Source organism: Callospermophilus lateralis, chromosome 4, assembly GCF_048772815.1.
Source record: "Callospermophilus lateralis isolate mCalLat2 chromosome 4, mCalLat2.hap1, whole genome shotgun sequence".
NCBI classification, from domain to species: Eukaryota; Metazoa; Chordata; class Mammalia; order Rodentia; family Sciuridae; genus Callospermophilus; species Callospermophilus lateralis.
The window spans coordinates 91,924,578-91,937,224 of NC_135308.1; the positions used below are offsets into that span (position 1 = coordinate 91,924,578).

General features: G+C 30.2%; 1 protein-coding gene across 2 annotated transcripts in view; it reads right to left on the bottom strand.

Annotated features, from left to right (window-relative positions):
- Window positions 1-4: 4 nt before the first annotated feature.
- The window catches only part of Kras (KRAS proto-oncogene, GTPase), a 38,062-nt gene continuing 25,419 nt past the window's right edge, over window positions 5-12,647 (bottom strand). For both annotated transcript variants that reach the window (XM_076854221.1, XM_076854222.1), the window contains exon 5: window positions 5-4,089. In XM_076854221.1, coding sequence (XP_076710336.1) covers window positions 3,973-4,089 — 117 coding nt within the window. In that variant the 3' untranslated portion in view covers window positions 5-3,972. The remainder of the gene's footprint in view (window positions 4,090-12,647) is intronic.

A 12,647-nucleotide genomic window follows, 5' to 3' on the forward strand; every position in this document is an offset into this window, starting at 1 on the left:
CTACCACAGTCACCATAACTATTTTTTATTACATTACAATTAGGAGCAGTACAGTTCATGACAAAAATATTACAAATTTCAGATCACTTCACAGCACATACTCCTATAAACATTTAAAAGTTAATTTTAATTAAAAGAGTGGTCATTCTTAAATTTAACATTTGATATGACCAACATTCCTAGGTCAGCGCAACCAAATGATGGAAAACAACTGGATCACACTGCATATGTCCCACAAAAAAAAGCACAATGTACAAAATGTGCATGTTTCAGTTTACACTATACAAAAATAGTTAAAATACATTCCAGGTAAACATGTTACATTAAGAAATAGTACTAGTAAGAAATTGGCACTCAAAGGAAAAATGCAAAAGTATTTTCAACATGAAAACACAAGACAGTGGAACTGGAAACTTCCAGATAAAACATATAACCCATTTAGCTCTACTGGGGTGGGGGCGGGAAGTGGACCCTCTGAAATTGACGTTTCTGCAGTAATAACTTTGTTTTTCCTAATTCATCTAAAATGCCTATCATCCCAAACAGGCACTTTAAACTATGAAGCTAAAACACAAATTTTAATCTAGCTATGACTATTCTTCAAGAACTAATATATGTCTTTAGAAAGAAATAATTTTCATTGACAGAATTTCACAGCTACCAGCTTTAAGTTAATCACTTTCTCAATGTAGAATTCATGCTACTCAATATTATAACAGAAGTTATTAATAAATTCAGCTTTAAAGTAACTGCTAAGTTTTTAAAAACATTACTTTTATCAAGAAATTACTACATTTTCACAAATGGGAAATTATTTCAGATAATTTTTATTGCCTACAAAATAAATCCCTATATGTGTATTGGGGGGAAAAGTGGTTAGAAGAAGAAAAAATCACTAGAATAAAAATGAGATGAAGCTGTGCAAACTGTAACTTAACATGCCTCACAATGTTTATAAGGACAAAATTGTGCAATGGTGGCAAAGATTTCTGATAACCTATAAAAGTTAGGTTCTAAATTCCTATGCAGTGTGACTCAGTTAATAGAGCCTAGAATTCCTAATTGAGAACATTCACTCAAATTATACTACATATGTCTGCTATATTCTTCCCACAAACGTTATTTGTCTAAGACTATGTAATTTAGCACTATTTTCCAACTTCAAGAATTTTTATCTTTAAGGCTGTAGTAATTAGATAACATTTATGTTTATTTCTAGAATTCTCTCCCCTTTTAAAATCTCTACAAAACAGTGTTAAACCATTCAAACATAATAGAGGATAATTACCACTACCTTAAAAAAATTTGCCCAGCTACATCAAAAAATTCAAGAGTCCTAAGTATCCTGAATACTGCAATTCCTGAATTGTCCATTTCCTTCTCTGTGTAGAAACAAAAGGTACTGCATAAGTCTTAACAACCTATCCAGTATTCCACAAATCTGTAGTTTAATAAAGCATTTCATAAATTATATTGATTTTTACACAGAAATTTCCTTTACTGTGAATTAGCTCAGGCACCTGTTTTATTTGTACCCCAATAAAACTATTTTAGAAGTCAATATTTAATTTTAAAAGTCTATTTTAATTATACAAAGAGAAAACTAGAATATTACATATTTGGGAATTTTTACTCCTTTAAAACAATGAAGTGATTTATATAAAGTTGCTTGATTAAACAGTTACACTGGAATTACAGAAAAACGCCTATTGTAGAATTGAAGAAATCTGACAGACCAAACCCCCATTTTGCAGAACAAAAGTGTGCATTATATTATCACCTCTGGATCATGTGCCAAAAGCTTTACTAAAGTATTACAGACCACTCTAGCACTCCTTAAGGATAAGAAATTATGTCCCTTTGGGGATACCATATCCCCAGTGCCTTATGTGGTAGCTGGCATATGATAGGCACTGAATAAACATTTGTTAAATAGATCAATTGTGTTAAAAAGTAAGTTTTATGATTAAATTTCAAAGTTTTCACTGTAAGAAGGTTTTAGTTATTAAAACGATGGAATGTATCATTGTTACCAGGATACTCCTAGATGTAGATTTAAGTACTACCTCTATTAAATTCTTCTTCCACTGGATAGGGTTCTGTCTATTCATACTAAGTTTGAAAATTGCTACTTAGTCACCAGTGGACCAGGCAGCAAAGACATCATGTTCAAAGGATCAAGATTAAATTGCTACTGCAACTATCTGAAAATTAGCTGTTATGTCCAATCCCATTATGGTATCTGTCAGATTATTTTGAGCCCTGGGGAAGAGAGACAATTTGATGTACCTTAATGGGAAGACTTCATGGAGACATCCATAGCAGCAATAAAATTTGAGGTGAGGGGAATTTAAAAAATTAAAAAAATTCTCTCAACTCATGGTTCATGTGGAAGGGTAGGCAGGCAAAATGCCATTAATATGGGAGTGGAGTACTGAAACTGGAGAATGTATTTTCAAATATAAACTTCACCTCTTGCACAATTTTGCCCAAGACTGGCACTGAATACAGGTAAAAAGTTACAGATTGTGCTGAGCTTGACAAATAGGTATATCTTTATGTAAACAATGTAAATTACATAATGTAAAGCCTTTGAGATAAATTTTTTAACATGCACAATGACCTGCCCAAAATCAGAGTTCTAAAAGACATCTAGAATCTAACTCATTTTCCTCCTAGTCCAGTGATATTTTCATCTCGCCACACCATCTCGCTTCAAATATTTTAAAGTAACACTTCAAATGCACTGTAAGAATTGGACTTTATTATTTATGTATTTTCAAAGCATTGGATATTCTTAAATATGAATCAGACTTGAAAAGCATTTATGAAATGTTACTTTAGCCAGGGTTAAAAGAACTATAAAAGTGGAGAGTTTGAAACTACTCTCTCCTGGTCCCCTTTTTGACCAACCAATGCATGACAATGCTGGATGACCATGGGGATATAGTCCATGCTATGAAACTCTCAATGAAGCTCAATGAAGCTTGGTCTCTTCAATACCTACTAAGCTAAAACTGGCTCAAATAATCTTTAATTTCACTACCAGAACTAAAACTATTTTCAAAGGTTGAGGTTCAAGAAGATTTAAAGTTATGCTAAGAATAAATAATCTGACACAGGGAGACTATATTTAATTCCTATGAGAATTTTTATACATGTTAAAATTGTTTCAATTATTATAAAAATTTAGTTGCATGTAAATATAGCCCCCAAATGGTTGCTATAATCCCCATTTCATACTGGATTTGCCTTAACAGGAAAAGCTAGGAGTCTTACAGTAATTTATCTAATGTGGAATGTCAATGGCCTTTTAATATTTTCCATTACCTTACTTTTTTTTTCTATTTTTTTCCTTTTTATAGAAAAAATATAATATTTTTAGGATAATGACCATTACGAATAGCAGTGGAAAGGGGGAGAAAGCCTTTGTGAACAATGTCTGTTTACATTCATGAAGGATGACGAACTAAAGGACATGATGTCTTGAAGATAAATTGAAAGAAAACCCATAAACGTGTGATCCTTCTATGTTTTAGTAAAACCAATCATAAAATTGCAACTTAAGTTATAATTACTAATTAATTCATTTATGTAACTAGATAAAGTACAAAATAGGGATGATCCAAAAGCTTCATTAATCTGTTTCACACCAACATTCACAACTGGTAAGAAAAATAGGAAGTAATCAACTTGCATGCACCAAAAACCCCAAGATGGAAATCTCAGGTATTCAGTTTCTTTTTCACAGGCATTGCTAGTTCAAAAACCAAAACTCAGGGAATACTGGCACTTAGAGGGGAATAAAAGTTTCCACTGTCATTTTAAAATAAGCATTTAAGATAAAAGCTAAGTTTGCATGGAACAGAAAAAAAATTAAGTAATGCTAAACAAATGCTAATAATTTAGTGTAATGTACAAAAATTACCACTTTTACTTAAGTATGCCTTAAGAAAAAAGTACAAATTGTATTTACATAATTATACACTTTGTCTTTGACTTCTTTTTCTTCTTTTTACCATCTTTGCTCATCTTTTCTTTATGTTTTCGAATTTCTCGAACTAATGTATAGAAGGCATCATCAACACCCTGAAATACAGAAAAAGTATTAAAATGTGAATATATATACATGGTGGTTTGAGGTAAAAAGATGACGAACTTCCATTATTAATGTAAATATTAACACTGATAAAGAATAAATACACTTTCCAATTTTCTTCCAGCAATTAAATATATCAGACTTTGAGAATTCTTTGGCAAAGAGAACCTCTGATTTTTACAAAAGATAATTTTTACATAGATAATCAATGGCACTGATCATATGCAAGCTTAACAAATGACTTTTTCCCCAAGGAGAACTTAAATTTGCTACTAATTTTACATATTGAAAACCTTAATTGTCAAAATCCAAATGTATATATGCATGCATGTATGCATGAATATGTGTGTACATTTATCTGTCCCTAAGATTCTGGACTTTGGATATAAGATATATAGATGCATAAATTCTCATGGCAATAATATTTTACCTCTGGTTCTGTACTTACATAAAATCATTTGGATTTAAATAATTTCACCAAGAAGTAAACAGTATCTAGACATATTTTCTCAGTTTTCAAATAATGTGTTCAAGTAGTAGTTTCAATTTATATACTGAAAGTGACCTCCAAAAAGATAATACCACTTTACCACTTTGAAAAATATAATACTTCTGATATGTGGAGAAATTTCCTAAATCATCTGAATTGTGTTGGAGTTTAACAACATCAAGGATATTCTCTTAATTATTGTTTTAGTTTGTTTAGCGTATTAGATAGTCAAAGTTTGCCATATAAATGCTTGTCTTCAAAGAATTTTTACCATTGGTCAGAGTCCTAAATCTGTCTGTGATCAAGGCAAGGTATGTCAACCAGTTTTGGCTACCATGACTTTAAGTCAGAAAAAATTTTAATCCATTAATTCATAATGTGCAAATTAGTATTCTGAAAGTGGTAACAGAACTGATTTTAATCCTTTAATATTTAATTATGCAAGATCCATGTCAATTTTTGCCTTATTGCTACTAAAAATAAACATAAGTAAAAGCAAAATAAATTTTGAAGGAAAAAAAAATGACCCATTCTTTATTTAAAAATCTGTTCAACCTACTATTAACCATAAAAAGAAATTTTGTTAGCTTCCAAACCTAGACACTAGAGGGAGTCTTAGGAACAATTACCCAACAAATTAAGTCACATAAATCAAGCCACTTAAGAACAATGAACAACTATATTTTTACTCATTGTAATTATCTGTTGAATATTACAAATTGTATAAATATAATATTACATTGAAAATAATTTAAAAATTTAATATAATCTTTACCATATTACTGAGACCTTCAACAACATATTACTTCAGAATAATAAGAAAAATTAATTAGGGCATTTTCTTTAAAGTTATATTTAATTAATTTTTACAGTATATCTATAATTCAGAAAAATATGACCAATATTTTAAGAGGGAAACAGTGGCCATGAGAAGTTTGCCACAGTAAAATGAATAGCAGATAGTTTTGATAAAACCCAGTATCATTGGTTTGAACACTAGTGAGTACTACAGTACTCAATAAAGTATTCAAACTGCACTTATAGACATTTTCCACTTTCTAAAAGTCATTACTGATACAATCAAACATTTGCTTTTGTTTCTCCCAAAGAAAGGAGAATAAGGGTTAATTACATGTATATCTCCCTTCTTGCTATTCTTCTCAACATGTATAGAGGGAAAATTTTCCAATAACATAAAAAAGATCACAACTAACTTGACAATTTAGAATCATAAACCCTTAGAATGAGGTGGATCTTAAAAAAAATGATCTAATCTCAATGGAGTAGAAGATGACTGAGAAGAAGAGAAGAAAGATGGTAAAGGAGAGGAAATAAGGAATGAATTTGACAAAATCATGCTATGTGCATGTGTAAATATATAGTGATTCCATATATATATAAAACACCAATTAAAAATAAATGAGTGAAAGAAAAACCAGTAGAGTTCAAGAATGGGAATGGTGGGGGGGGAAGGTTGGGAGGGAAGCGGGGGAGGGGGGGGGACACCAGGGACCAAAATGGAGTAAATCAAATTTCATGCATGTATATTTATGTCAAAATGAACCCAACTATTATGTATAACTCTAATGCAACAACTAAGGGGGAAAAAAGGATGTAACACTTTTACTCTTCATGAATTAATTCCCTTTGAACAATCCTGTGTAGTCTATTTCAACAACCTTTATAATTAAGAAAAATGGTAATGCTCTTAAAACGGTGAAGCAGAAAAAAATGAAAAATCATGAGATGAATTAGAGAGAAGACACATTCTAAGGTAAAAATAATATCAACGTATTTAAGAAACAATGGTTTCAGAATTTGTAACATTAAAATACTTTGAAAGGCTCATGTGCCCTAAACTCTACATTAGATAGGGCAATGTCATAATTGACCTAAACAGGGCAGTGATTTCATTTTTTCTATGGGAACTAATCTATTCACATACATGTGAAAGGCAAGTAGTAGCCTAGTAATTACTTGGTTTAAACTCATCTTTTTTAATACTTAGTAAAACTGACTTGCATATACATATCATTATCAAATTTTTCTAAAAACATTTTTACCTAATTTTAAAAGTTTTATATATTACCAAATACATTTTTTATATAAGTGCTATCCGTATCCACTAAAAAAAAATCATTACATTCACTGTGAAAACACTGCACAAATTAGAAATTTTAGAATAGTATATGCTTCTGCCTTTGTTTTCATATAAATTAAACCTGAAACATTTTTAAATTTTATTATATAGTTCTATTTCAAAAAATCAGAGAGACAATAAAAAATTTAAAAACACTTAAATCTGTTCATTGCTTCAAAAGTCCAACTTCAAACTGCATTGTAGTATTAAACTTTACAACTTCTAAAATTAAAGTACTGCCTTGCACAATACTGCATTCATAAATCTCAATTAAAAATTAATTCCAGTAATGCTTTATTTCTTCTGAGTTTCATAGATTAGTGTACTACATAATATTGAGATCAAATCTACTACTCATGTATATTTAACTTTTGGAATATGTATTAATTGTTTCAGACTTAAGATTCATATTGTCAACTTTTAGTGTAATTAATACAATAAAGATATCCTAGTAGTTTGGAAAATTATAATTTTATTTCACATCCTCAAAGAACATTATATATTATAAGCAATATGCAATAAAAATTTAAACTTCGGCATTAACTTATGTCATCTATTTAATGAAGTACTTGCTAAGCAAGACGGAATTCAATGTGTTTGTTTAGAAAGAAAAGTGAGATTCTACTCAATAAATCTTTGCCAGGCAGTTACAAATATGCCAAGAATATCACAAGACAATGGGTATACAAAGATTAAAAACACATAGTTCTGGCTCCCCTAAGTTCTACTAATAAAGGAATAAAACACCAAAAGTTATTTGGCTATAACATGGGAAGCATGTTAATAGTTAAAAACAACACACTTGAAATGCGCACAAGGGCAATGTGCTCAGTCTAAGGATCTGAAGGAATTCTTACAAAATGGGAGACTGGGAAATTGTCAATGAGTTAAGTATTAGTTAATTAACATGAGTAGGGATAAGAATATTGGCATTCCAAACAACAAACAAAAGCCAAGATGCAAGGGAAGATATGAAATAACATGGTGTTTGTTTATGTAAAAACAAAAATTCAGGCAAGATGATAGTAGTTTTAGATAAAAGGCCAAAAGAAGCTGGGAAGAGAAGTGGGAAGGTGTTAGGATCATATATGACATGCTGTAGAACTTGAGATTTTATTCCATAGGTGAGTCAGTAACTAGATATAAAGGTAAGAGAATGACATATTTCCAGTGAATGATGGTGACAACAAGTTGAATAGTCCCAGCAAGAAATCAGACGGGCTTGAATTAATGATGTAACAAAGAAAAAGTAGTAACATCACAGGAATTTATGATTTCTTGCAAATGGGTATGAAACACAGGGAGGCAGGAGTCATCCTACATACAACTCCAAGGTTTCTCACAGTAAAAAAGTGCTGTTGTTGCCATTGAATTACAGAACACAGGTAGAAGAATAGTTATTTGAATAGTTATTTGCTTGTGCAATGTTCAAAAAAGAAAAAATACAGGAGAGGCCCTTTCCCCTCTCTGGGCCATTCAATTTTATTATTCTATACAAGTTCTGATATTTTTCCTCCCTCTCTGAAAAACAAAAGTTGCTTATATTCTCAAAACATGAGCCTGATTTTCCTTAAAAATTAAAAGTTATTGGTTCCAATATGCTTACTTAAGACTAATTAAATTATTAGACCTTATGGCAAATATAGTCTTCCATAGCCATCAAAACAACCCCAATTATAATTATTACTCATTATTCAAAATAAAAGTACTAATTATGGAAACAAACAAGTTTCTTATCTTTTAATACTTCAAATTAGAATACCACACCTAAATAGTTCCAAGTGGTTGCTACTTTGTTACCTGTGAAAGATACCTGCTTTCTGCTAAAATTAATATGCTGAACTTACCAGATTACATTAAAATGCATTTTTTAATTTTCACACAGCCAGGAGTCTTTTCTTCTTTGCTGATTTTTTTCAATCTGTATTGTCGGATCTCTCTCACCAATGTATAAAAAGCATCCTCCACTCTCTGCATTGTAAAACACAACTTCTTAAAGTCTGTTTCATTGGTAATAGTAATTTATTGGGACAGCCATGTGCAAGTAGTTTGAAACTATGAGCTTTACTTGAGAATTTTCTTTAGCATACATCAGATTGAATAAAATTGAGGATGCAGTTTTAAAATATGGGCTGGAACCTGGTTTGTTCTTAAAAGTCATTTTTGTTTTCTAATGGAATTAGAATTTTAAAATAAATTTTAAGTGGGAAATTAAGGGGAGATTATGAAAAAACTCAATACATGTATTTCTTATCTGTTTATCAACTGATATAATCATTTTATAGTCTGCAAATTGTGTAATTTAAGCCTAAACTGAAGTTAGATTGAAATTATTCCTTTGACTTAGTGAAAACAGGTGATTTATATACCACTGATTCTCACCTCCCTATCTGAAGTGGGGAGAAAAACACTATAATAGGGATGTATAGCTGTGGTTAAAACAAAAACACTTCAAAAAGCATCTTGCAAAAAAGGTTAAGTCAAGAAACTGGAATTTCAAGTTTTATCTTCAATTCTTTCTATTCAACTTCTAAGTTTACAAGTGGAATTGATTATAGGACCTTTGTGGATGGAAAATTACATTATTTATATTAAACATTAAGTAAGGGCTGTTTGCCAAAATAACTGAAATGTCATGAACTGTAAAAAAATATGCACACAAAACAGGAGCAGTGCATTTTGTATTCTTGTTGTAGAAAGCTACAACTCTTCTAAAAAAGATTGCAGAACATGTCTAAATAAACTGATTTTGTACCTTTTAATTTAACTATTCTAAAGGGATTTTTTTCCGGCTGAAGGTCACGGTAAAAAAATCCAAAAAACATAATGACTATTACAATTATTTATAGCCATCATGGAGATAGTTTTTCATCTTTCTCAGCCTAGAAAAGTAGGCAGTAGCCATGGAGGACCAAGTGTTTAGCTAACTGTACTTACAATGCAGCTTATCTCTAAAAAATAAATGCAGAGAAATATCAATCTATGTAAACTAACTTGAAAGATGTAATGTTTGTGTTCATTCTTCTAATAGATGTGTTTAGAAAAGCTGATGTATTTCACTGCAAATTTAATTTAAAGCTCTTCATTTCATTTTCAGAATGATTACTTATCTTTGGGGATTAGAATAGTTTTAACTGGTAACATCAATGTTTCTATTGAATCAAATGTGACAAAATGGATCCAACACTTAAAAAGTTAACATGTGTCAAACACTAATATATACCAAAAGTATGACTTGTAGTTTTAAATTCAAACAGGCACAGAGATTCAGCCCTAGGTATTTAATAAGCCAACAACCAGGATTTAATTTTTGTCTGCGTAAGTCTTCTGTACGCCTGCTTCTACAGCAACTAAGAAAAAGACACTTCACTTCTTTCAGGAATATTAATTTTTACAAATCTCAAGAGTATATTAAGAACTGCTTCAGGAGTGTTCAACAATTTACCTATAAAACTTTAAAATTTATAAAATTAAAATTCAGTTAAGAAGCAGGCATACTTAAAAATATTTCATATTAAAATAATATATATCAAGCTTCTAACATATATTATCCAGTCTATTCAATGACCTAGTTACAAAAATTATAGCCCAACAAAAATCTTATTTTTAAGAGAATTAATCAACTAGCTAGCAAAGCCAATTAGAAATGAAAATTTCCAAGTATTTTTTGAAATTGTTAATATGTTGGCATTTTAAGTTAAATTTCCACTTGTATGGCCTATAAGTTTTTAATACTTTATAACTTTATACTTATCATTAATTCTCAAAGGATTTTTATTCATTTGTCCTTGAAAAAATTATATATTAGAAATTTCCATTAAATAAAATAAATAATTTAAGACATTAAATGACTTTTAAAGCATGCAAAACAAAGTATGAGTTCTGTCACTTGATATTTTCACAAATCATTCTTTCAATGTGAAAAATCAATGCAGAAATCAAATATGTTTATAGATATATAATATAAAGAGAGGTGTACACAAACCAGGTAAAAGCTCATATTTTCTTAAAATTTTTAAGGATGTAAACTTTTATTTATTCCTGTTTACAAAATGAAAGTTACAAGGTCAATGAAGAATTACTAACAAACAGGGTAATGGTCTTCTACTGATTTAGCAGAAGCAAATTTTGATTTTAACACTTCTAAAATCAGTTTGAATGTGCCTGTTTTTTCAGTGTAAGCATCCCCATCACCAATACCAAAATATATGATTTTTGTTTCCAGCAATGCAGAGAGAGAATTGGAAGCCAATAATTAAAAAGAGAATGTACCCACCACCAAGAACTCAGTGTCAGGACCTCAGTGGCTGAGATAATTAACATTACTGAGAAGTAGTTATTCCATAATGACTTTTTCCATTTCTGAGTTTTATTAATATAAAATTTAAATTAGATTTTTAAAAAAATCATTATTTACCATATTTTTTCAGACTTAGTTATTTCCTTATAATATGCTTCAAAGCCTACTGACGTCCAAAAAACATGAGATTATTATTATTTATCCTTGCCTTACCAGTGGCACTGGCTCTTATTTTTAAAAACTGTATCTAATATACAACTGTAGGACAGAACACTGGTTTCTTATTCCAAAATTTGTAGATTAATTTTTAAGATTAAAGTGTAACTGAAACATACATAATGCCCACTGTAACTAGTTGCTAAGCTCTTAACTGGCACTTAGTGATTTAGCTAGGGGAGATAGCTTATTGCCACAAATATTTTCAAATGTCACTTATTAAAGTCTAAGAACAAATGAAAATACTCATGTATGAACAAAAGTATACAAGTTTAAATATGTGACTTTGTAAATCAAGAGATTTAACAATATTGTCAACTGTTATCTGTAAACAGACCTATGAAAACATGGGCATAGAACACCCCATAGTGAAGAAAGAATTGTTAACAAAGAGTATCATCTCGTATTCTGCAGCCTATGCTTTTAATAAGAGATTTTATTTCATTGAGAATTTGTTCCTGTAGAGTCTGTAAAAATTCTTGCAAAATTATTTCAAGAAAAGAACACATCAAATACCCTAACTAAATACAGATATAAGAGTATAAGCCTTCATGGGGGAAGGGAAGGGAGGAACAAATGTATTCTAAAAACCAACTTTGTGCCAAAGTATAAACCATCTCAGCATTACTGAAATAAAATAGCAGTACTTGGAAGGCTACACATGGTATACAGTTGGTGCTCAATAATTGTTTTTGTTGGTTTTATAAAAGCTAAAATTCAAATATTTATGATATGTACACAAAATCAACTATTAAATATAGATTAAAGCACAAGAAGTTTTTTTTTGTTTAGCTTTTTTAAAATGACCTAATGGTAAACTTTAATGGAAGTCTTCTATCAACTATTTAATATAGCTAAAAATTAACAAACTAGGAAATTAATCAGTCAACATTTTTAAGTAAGGAAAACTATAATGTTTACATTATGTTCAAATTGAGGCTACCAGAATGCAAAAAAGCTTAATCAGTAGCAGCACATACTCTGGGAACTCTGCTTCTGTCATGAATTTTAAAGAATCCTCTCCACTTTTGATTTTAGCTGACTGGAAAACTCACAGCTATACTCATGGTGTCAAGGTTTCAGTTTCAATAACCTTTGCCAATACTGCCATGCACTGCCCAAAGGGAACAGAAAAATCTGACAATTACTAACTGCCTAGATAATGTGAAAGTATTAGTCTTTACATACTAGGAACATTGAAACCATATATAGTATATTAGCTTAGAATAACTTCTTTTTGCTTTCAGGTGAACACTAAAAAGACTGTACAGAATTTAAAAGTCTGACCAGGTAATAGGCATTTAAAAATTACAAAGTAAGTTGGTAAAAATATATATTCTACAACTCTTATCTTGAAAAGCACTACAGTAAATTTTCTATTTTCCTTTCATAAAATACATGT